Source organism: Phoca vitulina, unplaced genomic scaffold, assembly GCF_004348235.1.
Source record: "Phoca vitulina isolate PV1807 unplaced genomic scaffold, GSC_HSeal_1.0 scaffold8, whole genome shotgun sequence".
NCBI lineage: Eukaryota > Metazoa > Chordata > Mammalia > Carnivora > Phocidae > Phoca > Phoca vitulina.
Window position 1 is genome coordinate 47,253,280 of NW_022589711.1, and position 20,577 is coordinate 47,273,856.

The 20,577-nt window shown below is 38.5% G+C and overlaps 1 protein-coding gene across 1 annotated transcript in view; it reads right to left on the reverse strand.

Annotated features, from left to right (window-relative positions):
• OSBPL11 (oxysterol binding protein like 11) overlaps nucleotides 1-20,577 on the reverse strand; it is a 98,250-nt gene that overhangs the window by 58,413 nt on the left and 19,260 nt on the right. The window contains exon 2 of the mRNA XM_032406753.1: nucleotides 3,673-3,741. Coding sequence (XP_032262644.1) covers nucleotides 3,673-3,741 — 69 coding nt within the window. The remainder of the gene's footprint in view (nucleotides 1-3,672; nucleotides 3,742-20,577) is intronic.

A 20,577-nucleotide genomic window follows, 5' to 3' on the forward strand; every position in this document is an offset into this window, starting at 1 on the left:
TATCTGAGGTACCAAGAGTAGTCAAAGCACAGACACAGAAAGCAGAATCCTGGTTGCCAAGGGCTTGGGAGAGGGAGAAATGGGGAATTATTATTTAATGGGTACAGTTTCATTTGAGAAGATGCAAGAAGTGCTACGGATAGATAGTGTTGATGGTTGCACAACAATATATGCATTTAATGTCACCAAACTGAACACTTATACATGGTTAAAATGATAAATTTTGTGTATATTTTGCCACAAAAAAAAAAAAAAATAAAAGTTTAATCCCCCTGCTCCACAACTACCAATTCTACCCTGGCTTTGCTCCTTACTGACTGCCTATGTGACCTTGGACTGGATATTTAAACTCTCCAAGATCCCAGAGAAGTTTGAGAGTCCTGCACAAAATAGGCACCTAAACACAAATTTATGTGCTGTCTCCAAACCATCCTAAAAGCTTAATCACTACAAATATTTTAAAAAGCCCAAGGCAGGTGAACAAGTAATTATAAACCTAATATAATAGTAACTTTTGTCTATTGTCAACACTTCAATAAAGGGTTGGGGAAACTGACAGCTACAAACAAAAGAATGAAACTAGACCACTTTCTTACACCATATACAAAAACAAACTCAAAATGGATTAAAGGCTTAACTATAAGACCTGTAACCATAAAACTCCCAGAAAAAAACATAGGCAGTAAGCTCTTTGACACTGATCTTAGCAATATTATTTTGGATCTGTCTCCTCAGGCAAGGAAAACAAAAGCAAAAATAAACAATTGGGACTACAACAAACTAAAAAGCTTTTGCACAGCAAAATGAAAGAGCAACCTACTAAATGGGAGGAGATATTTGTAAATGATATATCCAATAAGGGGTAATATCTAAAATACGTAAAGAATTCATAAAACCAGTGTAAAAAAAATATTAAAAATCCCAAACAATTCACTTAAATGTGAGCAGACAACCTGCATAGAAATTTCTCTAAAAAAGACATATAGCGGGGCGCCTGGGTGACTCAGTTGGTTAAGCGACTGCCTTCGGCTCAGGTCATGATCCTGGAGTCCCGGGATTGAGTCCCACGTCGGGATCCCTGCTCAGCGGGGAGCCTGCTTCTCCCTCTGACCCTCCTCCCTCTCATGCTCTCTGTCTCTCATTCTCTCTCTCGCAAATAAATAAAATCTTAAAAAAAAAAAAAAAAAAAAGACATATGGGGTGCCTTGGTGGCTCAAAGTTAAGCGTCTGCCTTTGGCTCAGGTCATGATCCCGGGGTCCTGGGATCAAGCCCCACATCGGGCTCCCTGCTCATTGGGGAGCTTGCTTCTCCCTCTCCCTCTGCCCCTCCCCTCCGCTTGTGCTCTCTCTCTCTCTCTCTCTGTGTCAAATGGAGAAATAAAATCTTTTAAAAAAATAAAAAATAAAAGACATATAGAGGGCACCTGGGTGGCTCAGTCGGTTAAGCATCTGCCTTCGGCTCAGGTCATGATCCCAGGGTTCTGGGATGAAGTCCTGGATCAGGGTCCCTGCTCCGCAGGAAGTCTGCTTCTCCCTCTCCCTCTGTCCCTCACCCCTGCTTGTGAGCACTTTCTCTCTCACTCTCAAATAAATAAAATCTTAAAAAAAAAAAAAAAGACATGGGGTGCCTGGGTGTCTCAGTCATTGCTAAGTGTCTGCCTTCGGCTCAGGTCATGATCTCGGGGTCCTGGGATCAAGCCCCACATTGGGCTCCCTGCTCAGTGGGGAGTCTGCTTCTCCCTCTTCCACTCCCCTGGCTTGTGTTCCCACTCTCGCTGTGTCTCTCTCTGTCAAATAAATAAATAAATAAAATCTTTAAATAAATAAATAAATAAATAAATAAATAAATAAATAAAATCTTTAAATAAATACATACAGACATATAGATGGCCAACAGGCACATGAGAAGATCCTACTACCACTAATCATCAGGGAAATGCACATCAAAACCACAATGAAATATCACCTCCCAGCTGTCAGAATCGCTAGAATCAGAATGACAAGAAATACACATACTGGCAAAAATGTGCAGAAAAGGGAACCCTTGTGCACTATTGGTGGGAATGCAAATTGGTACAGCCACAATGAAAACAGGTATGGAGGTTACTTAAAGATTAAAAACAGGAAAACAAAACTGGAAGTATCGTAATTCCAGACTTCAAGTTACATTATAAAGCTACAGTAACCAAAACAGTATGGTGCTGGCACGAAAACAGACCCACAGGATCAATGGAACAGAACAGAAAACTCAGCAATCAACCCACAATTATATGGTCAATTAATCTTCAATGAAGGAGGAAAGAACATACATACAAAAGAATAAAACTGGACCACTTTCTTACACTCTCTACAAAATGGATTAAAGACTTAAATGTGAGACTTGAAACCACAGAAATCCTACAAGAGAGCACAGGCAGTAATTTCTCTGACATCGGCCATAGCAACATTTTTCTAGATGTCTCCTGAGGCAAAGGAAATAAAAGCAAAAATAAACCATTGGGACTACATCAAAATAAAAACCTTCTGCACAGCCAAGGAAACACTCAACAAAACTAAAAGCAACCTACTGAATGGGAGAAGATATTTACAAATGATATATCCAATAAAGGGTTGGTATCCAAAATATATAAAGAACTGATACAAAAAATGTTGGCAGGGATGTGGAGAAAAAGGCACCCTCTTGCACTGTTGGTGGGAATGCAAACTGGTACAGTCACTGCGGAAAACAGCATGGAGGTTCCTCAGAAAATTAAAAACAGGACTACCCTATGATCCAGTAATCGCACTACTGGATTTTTACCCCCAAAATACAAAAAACACTAATTCAAAGGGATATATGCACCCCTACATTTATTGCAGCATTATTGACAATAGCCAAACTATGGCAGCAGCCCAAGTGTCCATCGACAGATGAATGGATAAAGATGTGGTACAGACACACACACACACACACACACACACACACACACACACACACACACACAAATATGGTATACTACTAAGCCATAAAAAGGAAAGAAATCTTGCCCTTGGTGACTTCCTGGATGAACTTAGAGGGTATTATGTTAACTGAAATAAGTCAGACAGAAACAAATACTGAATGACTTCATTTATGTGTGGAATCTAAAAAACAAAACCAACAAACAAAACAGAAACAGATTTATCGATATAGAGAACAAACTGGTGGTTGTTAGAGGACAGGAGGGATGGGAGGATAAACAATATAGGTAAAGAGGATTAAGAGGTACAATCTTCCAGTTATAAAATAAGATGAAGGGATACAATGTCTGGCATAGGGAATACAATCAATAATACTATAATAATTTGGTATGGTGACAGATGGTAACTAGACTTACTCAAGTGACCATTTTGTAATATACATAAATATCAAGTCACTATGTTGTACACCTGAAACTAATACAATATTGCATGTCAATTATTCTTTAATAAAAAAAAATATTAACTTCTGAGGCATCTGGAGGGCGCCATCTGGACAGATGTCAACTCCTCTCACCCTCTAAAAAGGAGAATTCATCAGACTTTAAATAACTGTAAATTCTTTTCTAAAAGGTTTCCCATCCATGTTTGTACAGAAGTAACATCAGAATATAAAATTATCAGCCCCACTTCTGGTCTCTTAGGAGAGAGATGTGACACAGGATAATCACTTACCTGTATTGCCACCCAGTGACAAGGTTGGTGTACTTCATTAGGTAGCCATATACATTTTCCATGTGATCACTGTTTCAAAAAGATCAGAATGCACCAAAAAGTCAATAAAAATTAGAAGAACTATCAGGAAGTTAACTGAACAGTTTTAAAAATAGCTATAGATACATATGTGTTTTACAAATGCCTCAAACTTGCTTCAGAAGTTAAGATTTATAGATTAACAAAGAGGTATTTTTAATCCCCCAAATTTGATATCCATACGTCTTTATTTTACCAGATTTCTTCAGAACAAATATAATCCCATGTAAATTATTATATATAATATTTCAAATAGGAAATCATTATATAAATATAAAATTACACAAATATAAAACAAATATACTATAAATATGATTTTAAATAAAAATATTTTATAACAATTCAATACTAAAGAAATAAAATAGTTTTATGGTTCTAGAAAGCCAAAAAAGGTCTCTAAATTGAATAGTGCCTCCTCACTCTGGTGGGACACATGAGAGGCCAATCTGTTCTGTCTCTGATTCTTTGGGCTTCCAAAATGAAGGTCCTGTTTTTGATGAGAGTGTGACACCTCACTCCCACTCTACATCAGACAAGTATGAGGCAAAACACTCTCTACAAGTTTTGCCATTGGAAAGATTTTGATTGAGGCCTTATTACAACTGAGTTTTACTTCCTGCCCCATTTTTTCACATATTACACATATATTCTGCTATAGTGGCTCTTGAAAATACAGTGGCTTTTGAAAATCTCACTGATATTTCTTTTCCAACATTTTAAGGTTCCTTATACTTATGAAAAGTAAAGTGAGACCTACATTGACATATCTTGTTGATACATTCTTTATTTCATAATTTACATTAGAATTCCTTTAAAACTCACCCAAAGTTTTAATTTTACACTATAAAATGCAATGGATATTCATCATTAATTTTCTTTACTATCCCTAAGTCACAGAGCATACTTGATAAAATTTCAGCTAACCAGCACAAAGGAAACTGAAAGAGTGAGACAACCGGCAACTTTTAAAACATGGACATATTAAAGGCAAAAAGCAAGGAAGAGCTGGCACAACTAATAGAACAAAGTTCAAAACAGATTTAGCTTGATCTCAATGACAAATAAAAAGGGCTGAAGATAAAGACTCTCTCTGGAAAATGAAATGACCAAATTGATTATAAGATTCTTGTAGCTATTACTGGGGAGTGAGTAGGGGGATGCCTCAGGAATAAACTCAATATTGAGTGTCTTTCTAATCTCATTTCTTCAAAGTGCTTGAAAATAAAGATCAAATCTAAAAATAAAGAATTGAGCCCATGACTATGTTGTTTTTTTTCTATATTTTTCTTTCATTCTAAGGCTAGCAAGCAATACTGTTTATTAAGTGAAACTACTCAAGTCCTTTGGGTTTCATAAGGTCACTAATCTCAAGAAGACAAAGGTTATCCACTTCTAAAATGCCAACCCAAAGTTCTGATAGTTATATGTTATGTCATGTTAAAACTGACAGTACCAGCTGAATTCTCATTTCAATACTTTCTAGAGCCCACATCTAGAAGAAAGGATTCTCTGGAAACCCAGCCCCTTGGGTTTTTTGCTAGAGTTCATCTAGTTACAGCCCCAGGTCACAGTAAAGCTATTTCTTTCAGTTCCACCGGTACTTAAAAAAGCATGAAGATATTTTTCTTGTCTGGCTCCCACATCTTTCCCAAGCTTCAGGCTTAAACAGCTCTTTGGGGTCACAGGAATCCCAATGCTCATGGATTTTGCCCAAAAATAACTTCCCAGAGTTCTTCCTGTTTTAGGTATTTAACACTCAGCTCAGCGCCCCTCAACTGTTTTTGCCCTCAAAACACTCCTTCAATTATATGTGGACCCTAAAAATAAAAAAAAATTTTTTTTAAAGAATTTTTTATTTTTAAGTTATCTCTACACAAAATGTGGGGCTTGAACTCACAACTCTGAGTGCATGCTCCATTGCCTAAGTCAGCCAGGCACCCCAAAAATGATTTTCAAAAAAGGACTCATAGATACAGAGAACAGATTGATGGTTGCCAGGGGTGGAGTAGTAAGTAAAATGGATGAAAGTGGTTAAAAGATACAAACTTCCAATTATAAAATAAGTAAGTCCTGGAGATATAATGTCCAGCACAGTAAGTATATTAAAAATACTATGTTGCATATTTGAAAGTTGCTAAGAGAGCAGCTGCTCTTAAAGGTTCTCATCACAAGAAAAAAAGAAGTATATTTACTAGACTTATTGTGGTCATTTCACAATGTATACAATTATCAAATTAAGTTGTGTCTGAAACTGATATAATGTTGTATGTCAATTATATCTTAATTTAAGAAAAAACTTATTTGTTCATTCTAACCTGTATTTTCCTTATTTATTTATTTATACATACATACATATTCTGCATCCATCCACAAAAAGCCTAAGGTGCCACACGACCTAAATTAAATATTTCTTCAAAGTACCAAAACATTCCATAATTCACCATTTTTGGTTTTCTGAACCCTTATAATCTAGCTTCTCTACATCAAGCCTTCATAACTATACTATGACTATTAGCATAGAACAAAAATATTACAACTCAATTATAGTTCAATTCCTCTGGTTCTAAGACAATTATATATATATATATATATATATATATTTTTTTTTTTTTAAAGATTTTATTTATTTATTTGACAGAGAGAGAGATAGCGAGAGCAGGAACACAAACAGGGGGAGTAGGAGAGGGAGAAGCAGGCTTCCCGCTGAGCAGGGAGCCCGATGCGGGCCTCGATCCCAGGACCCTGGGATCATGACCTGAGCAGAAGGCAGACGCTTAAAGACTGAGCCACCCAGGCGCCCTGACAATTATATTCTTTAAATGCATATGTGAACTGTGGAAAGAATCTTTCTTAAAACCTCAGTACAACTGAAAAATAAATAAATAAATAAAAATTTCATTTCTAAGTAATTGACGATAATGCCTCATCTCCTTTACTTTTGTCCAGTCTCTCCTATTACTAAAGCTAATCCTCATTTTGGTCACATCTAAGTTATTTATATCAGTCGTTTAATAACTATCAGTGAATTTTTAACAGTACAATTCTGGTAGCATCATTCCCGAAATAAAATTAAAGTATATCCTTATTATACTTCACAGTACAATGTTTTATGTTCAATTTTTTAAATGTTAATATTTTGTTGATGCTTGTATCTAAAGAGTTAACTTTCTCACAAAAATTACAAGGGCGATATTGACATGGCTATGATATTCAAATGTGCAATTAATTATAAACTGCAGGCCTGCTTTTACTTCATGAAACAGACCTCTGAGGCTGCAAAGAATCAACTTAAGAATTAAGAATATCCTACTCTTTTGAAATAGCTGGTTGGCCCTGTCCTGCTTTCTCTCATCCTTCCTCTTCCCCCCCTTCCCGTCAGTGCAAGCAGCAGATGTGGAACAACGGCGCCATCTGGTGGCCAGTATAAAGAGCTTTGTGAGTGAACACCTTTTGTTCACTCTTCCCTTTCTCCTCTTGCCTCCTTAGAAATGACTCTTCATGTAGTACCTCTAACCCTTATGCTTTGCTCCCATTTAAAATGTGTGAATTTTGGAGAGGTAATATGGCTGAGGAGTAGGGCGACCCTAAGCTTGCCTCCTCCCTGGAACACTGCTTGATAAATATCAAATCTGAACACCCAAGAAATCGATTGGAAGTCTTAGAGAACAAAGCTGCACATCTACAAACCAGAAAAATGACCTGTGCAACATAGGAGCTGCAGAGTTTGTGGGAGAAAAGAGCCATGGGCACTGCCCAGGGGAGGACGCCCTGACAGTGGAGGGAGCATCAAGAGAGAAGGAGGAGAGAGAAAGCACAGGAAAAAAAAGAAAAGAAAAAAAGAGTAAAAACACATGCAGGGGACTGAACAAGAAAACTATTCCCCAAACCATGGATGAGGAGAAAGGAGAGGGTTACAATACTGCCAGTTTTCTATAAACAGTGAAGTGCAGATTTTGAAGCTTCTGAAGTCTGAGACATTGCCAGGTTTGTGCCTGGGGAACTGAGCGGTGCTCCAATGGGAGAGCAGGGCTGAGCCCCAGCAGCAGACAGCCTGAGGATCTCCAGGGTCACACAGGGAGAAGCAGTACCCCTGCCTGGTGTGCATTTGGTAGAGGTGACACGGCCTCTCCACGGGCAAAGGGCCCTGCAGGCGCCATCAAGCTGTCCCACTCACCAGTATAGGAACAAAGACTCCGACTGAGGGCTGCAAACCCCGGCACCAGCTGCGTGTTGTGATCTACAATAAACTCCAAACTGCTGAGAGATGGCGCAGCTCTCCTGCGACAAGCTGGCACTGGCCACAAAGCAGGGAGACCCTCCCCCAGAGGATCAGTGCGGGTCTGTGCCCCGGGGGGTCTCTGAAGTGTGGGATTTCGAAACACAACCACACCCGAGATAAAACACAGGAGTGCTGCACCATTTGGCAGGAGGACAGCGAGGACACAAGGTGAAGGCGGGGATGTGACAGAAACCAGTAACACAGACAGGGTCATCACTGTTTGGGCATCACTGTTTGGGCATCACTGTTTGGGCACACATTTCCTGCTCTGGAGAGAACAGGTCAAAGCCATTCCCCCCCTCCCCTAGCTTGATCCATCTCAGTGAGCTAAACAGCGCCACCAAGTGGAGAACGGAGCCACTACATCAAGCCCCGCTCCTCTTCACCCTGCAGGAGCATCTCCACTAGGGCAATTCCACCTGAGAATCAGAGCAGCGGGCCCCCCACCAGAGGACCAGCACAAACCCCCTCACACACCAAGTCTACTGATCACAGAGTGCTGCAAATCTTCAGCACTAAGGGAAACAAGATCTAGCAGCCTTTGGGTTTTGTTCCTTTTGTTTTTATCTGTTTTTGTTTTGTTTTTTAGATACAGAAAGCAATTTTTAATGTTTTAACTGTATTTTTCTTTTTCTTTTCTTTCTAGCTTTTTTTTTTTTTAAGATGTATTTATTTGAGAGAGAAAGAGAGAGCATGAATAGAGGAGGGGCAAAGGGAGGAGAGATAGAATTCTCAAGCAGACTCCCGCTGAGCACAGAGCCTGATGCAAGGTTCCATCCTAGGACCCTGAGATCATGACCTGAGTCGAAATCAAGAGTTGGCCATTCAACCAACTGAGCCACCCAGGCGTCCCTACCTTTTTCAATCGAGCTTTCTGTAACAAGCAGACCAAAACATACCTAGGATCTAGCTTCCTTTATGTACTTTTTTCCTTTTTCCTCGATTTTTTTAAAATTGTTTTATTTTCCTTTTTTTGTCTCTCTCTAAAATGACAAGACAGAGGAATTCACCTCAAAAGAAAGAACAGGAAGAAATAATGACCAGAGATTTAATCAATGTAGATATAAGTAAGATGTCTGAACTAGAATTTAAAACAATTGTACGGATACTAGCTGGGCTTGAGAAAAGCACAGAAGACACTAAAGAATCCCTTACTGCAGAGATAAAAGAACTAAAATCTAGTCAGGCCAAAATTTAAAACGCTGTAACCAAGAGGCAATCTCAAATGGAGGCTACAAAAATGAGGATGGACAAAGCAGAGGAGCAAAGCAGTGATACAGAAGATAAAATTATGGAAAATAATGAAGCCAAAAAGAAGAGGGTAAGAAAGGTAATGGACCACAACAGTAGACTTAGGGAATTCAGTGACTTATTAAAATGTAGTAACATTTGTATCATAGGCATTCCAGAAGATGAAGAGAGAGAAAAAGGTGCAGAAGGTATATTTGAACAGATTATAGTTGAAAACTTCTCTAATCTGGGGAAGGACACAAACATCAAAATCCAAGAAACACAGAGAATTCCCATTAAATTCAACAAAAGCTGACCATCGCCAAGGCGTATCATAGTCAAATTCACAAAATACACAGACAAGGAAAGAGTCTTGAAAGCAGCAAGGGATAAAAAAAGTCCTTAACCTACTAGGGAAAACAGATAAGGTTCGCAGCAGATCTGTCCACAGAAATGTGACAGGCCAGAAGTAGTGGCAGGAAATAGTCAACGGGCTAAATGGGAAAAATATGCAGCCAAGAATTCTTTATCCAGCAGGGCTGTCATTCAGAATGGAAGGGTTAGGGACAGACTTTCCCAGACAAACAAAAACTAAAGGAGTTCATGACCACTAAACTAGCCCTGCAAGAAATATTGGGGGGGGGGGGCTCTTGAGTGGGGTAAAAAGACCAAAAGCAACAAAAACTAGAAAGGACCAGAGAACATCACCAGAAACACCAACTCTACAGGTAATACAATAACACTAAATGCATATCTTTCAATAATCACTCTCAATGTAAATGGACTAAATGCTCCAATCAAAAGACACAGGGTATCAGAATGGATAAAAAAACAAGATCCATCTATATGCTGCCTACAAGAGACTCATTTTAAACCTAAAGACACCTACAGATTGAAAGTGAGGGGATGGAGGGGCGTCTGGGGGGCTCAGTTGGTTAAAGGTCTGTCTTTGGCTCAGGTCGTGACCCTGGGGTCCTGGGATCAAGCCCCTCGTCAGGCTCCCTGCTCAGTGGGGAGTCTGTTTCTCCCTCTCCTTTTGCCCCCTACCCCCCCTTCCCTGCTCATGTGCTCTCTCTGCTATCAAATCAATAAAATCTTAAAAAAAGAAAAAGAAAAAAGAAAAAGTGAGGGGATGGAGAACCATCTACTATGCTAATGGATGTCAAAAGAAAGCTGGAGTAGCCATACTTAGTATCAGACAAACTAGATTTTAAAATAGAGACTGTAACAAGAGATGAAGAAGGGCATTATATCATAATTAAAGAGTCTATCATTCAAGAAGATCTAACAATTGTAAATATTTATGCCCCCAACTTGGGAGCACCCAAATATATAAACCAATTAATAATAAACATAAAGAAACTCATTGATTACAATACAATAATAGTAGTGGACTTTACCACCCCACGTACAGCAATGGATAGATCATCTAAGCAGAAAATCAACAAGGAAACAATGACTTTGAATGACACACTGGACCAGATAGACTTAACAGATATATTCAGAACATTTTATCCTAAAGCAGAATACATACTCTCTTCGAGTGCACATGGAACATTCTCCAGAAGAGATCACATACTGGGTCACAAATCAGCCTTCAAAAGTACAAAAAGATCGAGATCATACCATGCATATTTTCAGGCCAAAATGCTATGAAACTTGAAATCAACCACAAAAAAAAATTTGGAAAGACTTCAAATACATGGAAATGAAAGAACATCCTACTAGGGACGCCTGGGTGGCTCAGGTGGTTAAGCGTCTGCCTTCGGCTCAGGTCATGATCCCAGGGTCCTGGGAATGAGTACCACAGCAGCTCCCTGCTCAGGGAGACTGCTTCTCCCTCTGCCTGCCGTGCCCCCTGTTTGTGCTCTTTCTATCTCTCTCTGACAAATAAATAATAAAATCTTAAAAAAAAAAAAAATGACTGGATTAACAGTAAATCAAAGAAATAAAAAAAAATACAGGGAAGCAAATGAAAATGAAAACCCGGTAGTCCAAAACCTTTGGGATGCAGCAAAGGCAGTCCTAAGAGGGAAGTATGTTGCAATACAGGCCTACCTCAAGAAGCAAGAAAAGTCTCAAATACACAACCTTTCCTTACACCTAAGAGAGCTAAAAAGAGAACAGCAAATAAAACCTAAAGCCAGCAGAAGGGAAATAATAAAGATTAGAGCAGAAATAAATGATAAAGAAACAAAACAACAACAACAACAAAAACCAGTAGAACAGATCAACAAAACTAATTGCTGGTTCTTCGAAAGAATTAATAAAATTGATAAACCCCTAGCCAGACTTACCAAAAAGAAAAGAGAAAGGACCCAAATAGATAAAATCATAAAGGAAAGAAGAGAGATCACAAGCAACACCACAGAAATACAAACAATTATAGAAGAATACTATGAAAAATTTTATAGCAATAAACTGGGCTATCTGGAAAAAATGGACAAATTCCTAGAAACTTACAAACTACCAAAACTGAAACAGGAATAGAAAAATTTGAACAGGGCGCCTGGGTGGCTCAGTTGGTTAAGCGACTGCCTTCGGCTCAGGTCATGATCCTGGAGTCCTGGGATTGAGTCCCGCATCGGGCTCCCTGCTCAGCGGGGAGTCTGCTTCTCCCTCTGACCCCCCTCCCTCTCATGCTCTCTGTCTCTCATTCTCTCTCTCTCAAATAAATAAATATTTATAAAAAAAAAAAAAAAAAAAGAAAAATTTGAACAGATCCATAACCAGCAAAGAAATTGAATCAGTTATCAAAAATCTCCCAAAAAACAAAAGTTCTGAACCAGATGGCTTCCCAGGGGAATTCTAACAGACATTTAAAGAACAGTTAATACCTACTCTTCTCAAACTGCTCCAAAAAATAGAAATGGAAGGAAAACTTCCACACTCATTCTACAAAGCCAGCATCACCCTGATTCCAAAACCAAAGACCCCACTAGAAGGAAAGTATAGGCCTGATGAACATGGATGCAAAAATTCTCAATAAAATACTAGCAAATTGAATTCAACAGTATATTAAAAGAATTATTCACCACAATCAAGTGGGATTTATTCTGGGACTGCAGGGGTGGTTCAATATTTGCAAATTAATCAACGTGATACACCACATTAATAAAAGAAAGGATAAGAACCATATGATCCTGTCAATAGATACAGAAAAAGCATTTGACGAAACATAGCATCCATCCTTGATAAAAACCCTCAACAAAGGGATAGTTGGAACTATTGATCTTTATTGATCTCAACATCAATAAAGGCCATATACAAAAGACCCACAGCATCATTCCCAGGGAAAAACTGAGCTTTTCCTCTACGGTCAGGAACAAGACAAGGATGTCCACTCTCACTATTACTATTTAACATAGTACTGGAAGCCTTAGCCTCAGCCATCAGGCAACAAAAAGAAATAAAAGGCATCCAAATCAGCAGGGAAGGAGTCAAACTTTCACTATTTGCAGATGACATGATAATCTATGTAGAAAACCCAAAAGACTCCACCAAAAAATTGCTAGAACTAATACATGAATTCAGCAAAGCTGCAGGATATAAAATCAATATGCAGAAATCAATAAAGCAGCAGAAAAAGAAATCGAGGAATCAATCCCCTTTGCAACTGCACCAAAAACAGTAAGATACCTAGGAATAAACCTAACTAAAGAAGTAAAAGATCTGTTCTCTGAAAACTACACAACACTTATGAAACTGAAGAGGACACAAAGAAGTGGAAAAGCACTCCATGCTCATGGTTTGGAAGAACATTGTTAAAATGTCTATATTACCCAAAGCAAGCTACACATTTAATAAAATCCCTATCAAAATACCACCAGCATTTTTCACAAAGCTAGAACAAACAATCCTAAAATTTGTATGGAACCAAAAAAGACCCCAAATAGTCAAAGCAATTTTGAAAAAAAAAGAAAAACAAAAAACCCAAAACTGGAGGCATCATGATTCCAGATTTCAAGACATCAAGTGAGTATGGTACAGGCACAAAAACAGACTCATAGATCAATGGAACATAATAGAGAGCTCAGAAATGGACCCAAACTATATGGTCAACTAATCTTTGACAAAGCAGGAAAAAATATCCAATGGAAAAAAGTCTCTTCAACAAATGGTGTTAGGAAAACTGGACAGTGACATGCAGAAGAATGAAACTGGACCACTTTCTTAAACCATACACAAAAAGAAACTCAAAATGGATGAAAGACCTAAATGTGAGACAGGAATCCATCAAAATCCTAGATGAGAACACAGGCAGCAACCTCTTTGACATTGGCCGTAGCAACTTCTTACTAGACACATCGCCGGAGGCAAGGGAAACAAAGGCAAAACTGAACTATTGGGACTTGAGATAAAAAGCTTCTGCACAGTGAAGGAAACAATCAACAAAATTAAAAGTGCAACCTATAGAATGGGAGAAGATATTTGTAAACGGCATATGTGCTAACAGGGTTAGTATTCAAAATCTATAAAAAATTTATCAAACTCGACACCCAAAAAATAAATAATCCAGTTAAGAAATGAGCAGAAGACAGGAATAGACACTTTCCCAAAGAAGACAATCAGATGGCTTACACACATGAAACGATGCTCAACATCACTCATCATCAGGGAAATACAAATCAAAACCACGATGAGATATCACCTCACACCTGTCAGAATGGCTAAAATGAACAATACAAGAAAAAACAGCTGTTGGCGAGGATGTGGAGAAAGGGGAACCCTCTTGCACTGTTGGTGGGAATGCAATCTGGTGCCGTCACTCTGGAGAACAGTATGGAGGCTCCTTAAAAAGTAAAGAAAATAGAACTACCCTATGATCCAACAATTACACTACTAGGTATTTACCCAAAGGATACAAAAATACAGATTCAAAGGGGTACAAGCACCCCTATGTTTATAGCAGCACTATCAATAATAGCCAAACTATGGAGAGAGTCCAAATGTCCATCGACTGATAAATGGATAAAGATGTGGTATATATATACAATGGATTATTACTTGCCCATCAAAAAGAATGAAATCTTGCCATTTGCAACAATGTGGATGGAGCTAGAGCATATTATGCTAAGTAAGTCAGAGAAGACAAATACCATATGATCTCATCATTTGTGGAATTTAAGGAGGAAAACAGATGAACATATGGGAAGGGGGGAAAAAAGAGAGAGGGAAACAAACTGTAAGAGACTCTGAACAACCGAGAACAAACTGAGGGTTGACGGAGGGAGGTGGGTGGGGGATGGGCTGGATGGGTGATGGGCTAAATGGGTTGCAATGATCACTGGGTGTTGTATGTAAGTGATGAATCACTGAATTCTACTCCAGAAACCAATACTGCACTGTATGTTAACTAAGTAAAATTTATTTATTTATTTAAAGATTTTATTTATTTATTCATAAGAGACAGAGAGAGAGAGAGGCAGAGGGAGAAGCAGGCTCCCTACTGAGCAGGGATCCCGATGCGGAACTCGATCCCAGGACCCTGGGATCGCGACTTGAGCAGAAGGCAGACGCTTAACCATCTGAGCCACCCAGGCACCCACTAAGTAAAATTTAAATAAAAAAATAAAAAAGGGGCACCTGGGTGGCTCAGTCAGTTAAGGTTCTGACTCTCGGTTTCAGCTCAGGTCATGATATCAGTGTTGTGAGATCGAGCCCCACGTCGGGCTCCGTGCTCAGCATGGAGTGTGCTTGAGATTCTTTCCCTCTTCCTCTCCCTCCCCCTGCTCATGCACACTCTCTCTAAAATAAATAAATAAAATCTTTTAAAAAATAAAATAAAATGTGTGATGTTTTATAGGAGATTTTTAATGTACCTGTTAAAAGGAACAAAATCTAGTTGTTCAAGTGGGAACACACATATCTGATCATATCATACTACTATTTTGTGTTCTATGAGGTGGAAATGATGGTCCAAAAGACTAATACACTAAAAAATAAGCTATGAAAAAGTTAATTTCTTTTTCAGTCCTTCAGCAACTATACTGCTCAACAAATTGGGTATATTCCGATCTTCTAAACTTGTTAACATTCAATTGGGATTAGTACTAGAGGCCGATAGTCTATAAAAACAACCGATTAACTGAACTATGCCAAGTGGCATTATTAGAGTTAATGTGAGCCTCATCTTCTCTGAAATAAGTTAATAATGATTATTTCAATTCCTAAGTCTCCATTACTATAACATACTTATTCCTTACCCCTTCTTGATCAGACTTAAGGAAGATACATAGCTTTTAAAGTTAAGCTACTTTCTGAATAGTTTCCAATCCTTTCATTTCAGTTCAGCGCAATTACTCAGTACCTTCTAAATGCAAAGCACTCTGGAAATACACTGAAAAGGATGGGAAAATAAGGCAATTTCGCTCCATCCCCAAACCATAATCTAATATAAGAGAAATATATCTCCTTGAAGAAAAAGACAATGACAAGGGCTCCTATTGGAGGAGAGACACATTGGGACTGTGTTTTTAGCTGTCATACAAATGGGAAAGGTATTTCACTAAAGACATAGGATTCACTAAACAGACACAGGAGTCGATAGTGACTGAGGCTGAAATGACTGGATGTGACTGGATGTGAAGTGAGAAAGAGATCGACAGTGAGAGTAAGGGTGAGACAGAAGGGACAGGGCCACCACTGGATTTCTAGCTGGAACAACTGTGCAGATACTAATACCTTCACTGGGAAGTTTTGGGTTTGTTCTAATTTCACATGTTGAATTTCAGGGATATGTGGGACTTACATAGGGAGATATACAATAAGGTAGCATGATTTGGGTTGGACATATAGATTTGGTAGTAATCAGCATATAAGCATGTACTGGTTTTGAAGCCATGAGAGCAAATAAAATCACCCAAGAAGGATTATAAAATAACAAGAGATGGAACAGAGTCTAAGAAAGAACCCTAAGGAAAAGTTTTAGAGGCAAGGGGAGTACAGAGAAAGGATAAGAAGTAGCTAAGTAGTAGGAAGAAAAGGAGTATTTCAAATAAGTTTGTGGTCAAGCATGTTCAAAGCTACTGAGGGGTGAAATAAGATGAAGACTAAGAAGTTTCTATTAGATTTAACAACCAAGAGACAACAGATCAATGGAATGATGAAGGCACAGCCAGCTGGCAGTAATAATTAAGAGAGACTGACTGGGAGAAATAGGACTGGTTAAAAGGATGTGGGCTTAAGACAGGGTAGTTCTAAGTACCCAAAGAGAAGGAGATAGAAAGACTCAAGATTCAGGAGAAAGAGGAAAATATGAGAGGTGGCTTCCAGAGCTCAGGAAGAGGAATTAGTCTTGGACACCTTAACACATTTAACTGCAGACAGGAATTCAAGCAAGCTGTCGTCAAGCCACAGATCAAAATTCCTATTTTCTACTAAGCAAAAACTGTCCTCCAAAATTAGTTTAGTTTTGGTTCACTCCCTTGATAGCATAAATAGCATGATGAAGGGAGATAGCAGCCAGCTTAGCTAAGCAAAAAGCAACTGACAACAGATGGGAGTGACTGCAACACATGTACCTCCTTCTGCTGTAAAAAGAAATTCTGCAGAGCAGAGACTGCTTCTTACTCATCCCAGTATTACTTGCAGCACCTAGTAGATAGCCTGGGATATAACAAGTTTCAAGAAATCTCTGTTGAATGATTTAAGCAATGGGAAGATAGCAGCAGAATGTTTCTATAAAACCACAAGACAATTCTGAGTAGCTGGCAAAAATAAAATAAAATAAAATAAAAAATCAACTCACAGTCTATACACTCAAATCAATCTCAGATAAAACAAATTCTAATTCCAACTGTGTTTTAGTCTATACCCAAAAGTATGAAGTCAAGTGAAAGGTACTCCCTTCCTGCTAAAAGCCTTAAAGATGTTAATGCTCTTTGCACTGAGTAACGTATAGAATTGTTGAATCACTATATTGTACACCTGAAACTCATATAACACTGTATGTTAATTATACTGGAATTAAAATTTTAAAAAAATGTTAACGCTCTTGGGCCCAAGAACTTTACTTCCAGGCATCTAATCTAAGAAAATGATTAGAAATTTTGACAAAGATATTCAACTGTGTCCACTGTAGCACTATTTATAATAATTAAAATAAAAATAATAAAGAAAGAAAAAAGGAAATGAATGGAGAGGAAGAAAACAAATAAGCTCAATGAAAGACATTAGGAGAATGATTAAGTAGTACCACAGATTACCCTATATGTTAAACCACTGGAATTTAATACTTAAAAAAAAAAGAAGTACCATAGAATAGTATTCACCAAGTAAAATGTTTATGAGTTTCTAACAACATGGGAAAGTTTTTTAAGATCATTAAAACTTCAGGCTACCAAATTTTATATAGCCTATAAAGAATATGTACAGAACAAAACTACACAAAATAGTAATTATGGTTATCACTAAATGGGAAGAATTATGGATGGTTTTACTTCGCCCCTTTACTGTTTCACATTTTCCAATTTTAATATTGTATTATTTTTACAACCAAAACCGTTTTTAAATGTTCAATTATATTGAATAGGTGGCATAATTCAGGCATAGAGCTATTTCTATCTATTATTAGGTATAGATTACATTTTTTAAAACTTTCCAATGTGACCATATGACCATTGCTCTTTGGGGACGTAGAACTGTTTCCTGTATGTACTTACTTCCCAAATTAAGTTACACATACCCAAAACTGGGCTGGGTGGCTGGGAGAACAGCATAAAACCAGACTGCATTCTAGAGCAAATTCAGTTGACTGTAAGAAGTAAAAACATTTTTAATATCAACTCTCGTAAATGTTAAAACAAAAACAAAAACTTGCTCCCTCCTGACACATTTCCATGTGGAGAACTTCTCCAGAGAGTTCCTGTCCTCCCCTCCCCATTCTTACCCTGACACCTTCCACAGCTGGGCATGAACGGTTCACCCTTTCTGAGCTCTTTCTCTTGGATCTGCCTCCTACCCGAAGAAGACATTCTTATCTGCTCTGACAGAGCAAAGACCTGAGTATTCCAAACTGCCTGTGACTAGGTAAATAAGTGTGCCTAATTCCAGGGTGGAGATAGCAAACCTTCTCTACTCTGTTAACTGCTGCGGCTTTCTTCAGTGAGCTTTCCCAGTAATAAAACTATTTCTACATCCATTAGGATGTCTATTATCAAAACCGAACAAAAGACAGAAAATAACAAGGGTTGGCAAGGATGTGGAGAAACTAGAACACTTCTACACTGTTGGTGGGAATGTAAAATGGTACAGCTGCTGTGGAAAACAGCAATGGTGGTTCCTCAAAAAGTTAAGTGTCGAGAATTATTATATGATCCAACAATTCCACTTCTGGGTATAAGCAAAAGAATGAAAGCAGGGACTTGAACGGGTATTTGTTATACCAATGTTCACTGTGGCAGTATTCATAATAGCCAGAAGATGGAACAACCCAAATGTACATCAACAGATGAATGGATAAACAAAATGTGGCAAATACATGCAATCAAATATTATTCAGTCTTAAAAAGGGAGGAAATTGACACATGCTGCAACATGGATGAAATTTGAGGACATTATGCTAAGTGAAATAAGCCAAACACAAAATGACAAATATTGTATTATTTCACTTATATGAGGTACCTAGAGTAGTCAAAATCAGAGGGACAGAAGACAGAATATTGGTTGCCAGGGGCTGAAGGCTGGGGTGGGGGACAGGGAGTTATTATTTAATGGGTACAGAGTTTTAGTTTGGGATGATGAAAAATTCTAAAGAATAGTAGTGACAGAGGCGCCTGGGTGGCTCAGTCGGTTAAGCATCTGCCTTCGGCTCAGGTCATGATCTCAGTGTCCTAGGATCGAGCCCTGTGTCAGGCTCCCTGCTAAGCAGGGAGTCCCCTTCTCCCTCTCCTTCTGCCCCTCCTGCTCATGTGCTCTCTCACTCTCTCTCTCAAATAAATAAAATCTTAAAAAAAAAAAAAAATAGTAGTGGTAGTTGCACAACTATATGAACGTACTTAGTGACACAGAACTGTACACCTAAAAAATAGATGGTAAATTTTACATGTATATTTTACCACAGTTAAAAAAAAAAAACCCTGACAATTTAATTATGTCCTGTCTGATTCCTGTGTCCTCTTTATCAACTGGTCCTGAACTCAGGATATTATTTACTGACCTCTGGAAACAACAGATATAGAGTAGAATGTAAAATCGTCATGAATTTCGAAGATAATACAGAAAACTCTCATGAAAGCTGTACCAGCCATGGACCACTTTATTCTTTTTTTTTTTTTTATGTTACATTAATCACCATACATCATTAGTTTTTGATGTAGTGATCCATGATTCATTGTTTGCGTATAACACCCAGTGCTCCATTCAGTACGTGCCCTCCTTAATACCCATCACCAGGCCAACCCCTCCCCCCACCCCCTCCCCTCTAGAACCGTCAGTTTGTTTCTCAGAGGCCAGAGTCTCTCATGGTTTGTCTCCCCCTCCGATGTCCCCCCCCCTTCATTTTTCCCTTCTTACTTTCTTCTTTTTTTTTTTTTTTAACATATAATGTATTGTTTGTTTCAGAGGTACAGGTCTGTGATTCAACTCACAAACTAGATCCATCTAAGGTACCTACTATCAGGAAGAGGGGAACCTGGGTGGCTCACTTGGTTAAGCGTCTGACTCTTAATTTCAACTCAGGTCATGATCTCACAACCCTGAGATCATGACCTGAGTTGAAATCCAGAGTTGGGCTCCACGCTCAGCAGGGAGTCTGCTTGAGATTCTCTCTCTCCCTCTCCTTCCCCCCTCTCCCCAGCCCCACTCAGGCTTATGCGCACACATGTTCTCTCTCCCTCTCTCTCTCTCTCAAAAAAAAAAAGAGATTATTCAGCAAGAAAGTTTGAGAAGTATAGCTGTAAAATGTTTGCCTATAAAGACCCCCCCCCCCAAAAAAAATCCTATACATAATCTGATTGTTACAGACACCTAAGAAATCCCTTATGCAGATAACGGGCCAGAGCTTCAGTGATGATGGGACAGGAAAATTTCTACATGGAAAAGTAGAAAGTCACCTTTAACACCTCAAGAAAGTTAGAAAGCTGTTTATTATAATGGAAAGAATATGGCTTAGGGCCAGAGAGATACAGGTATAAACTCCAGTGTGACCTTGGGTAGGTAAAGACATCTGGTCCTGAGTTTCCTCATCTGTAAATGGGGATAAGAATATCTGTTGTGCAGATTTACAATGAGGAAAGAAAAAAAGAGAATATATTTCAACCCATATATTTTTGAAGTGTATTTCAATATGGTTAACGCTCAACAAATATTGGTTCTCT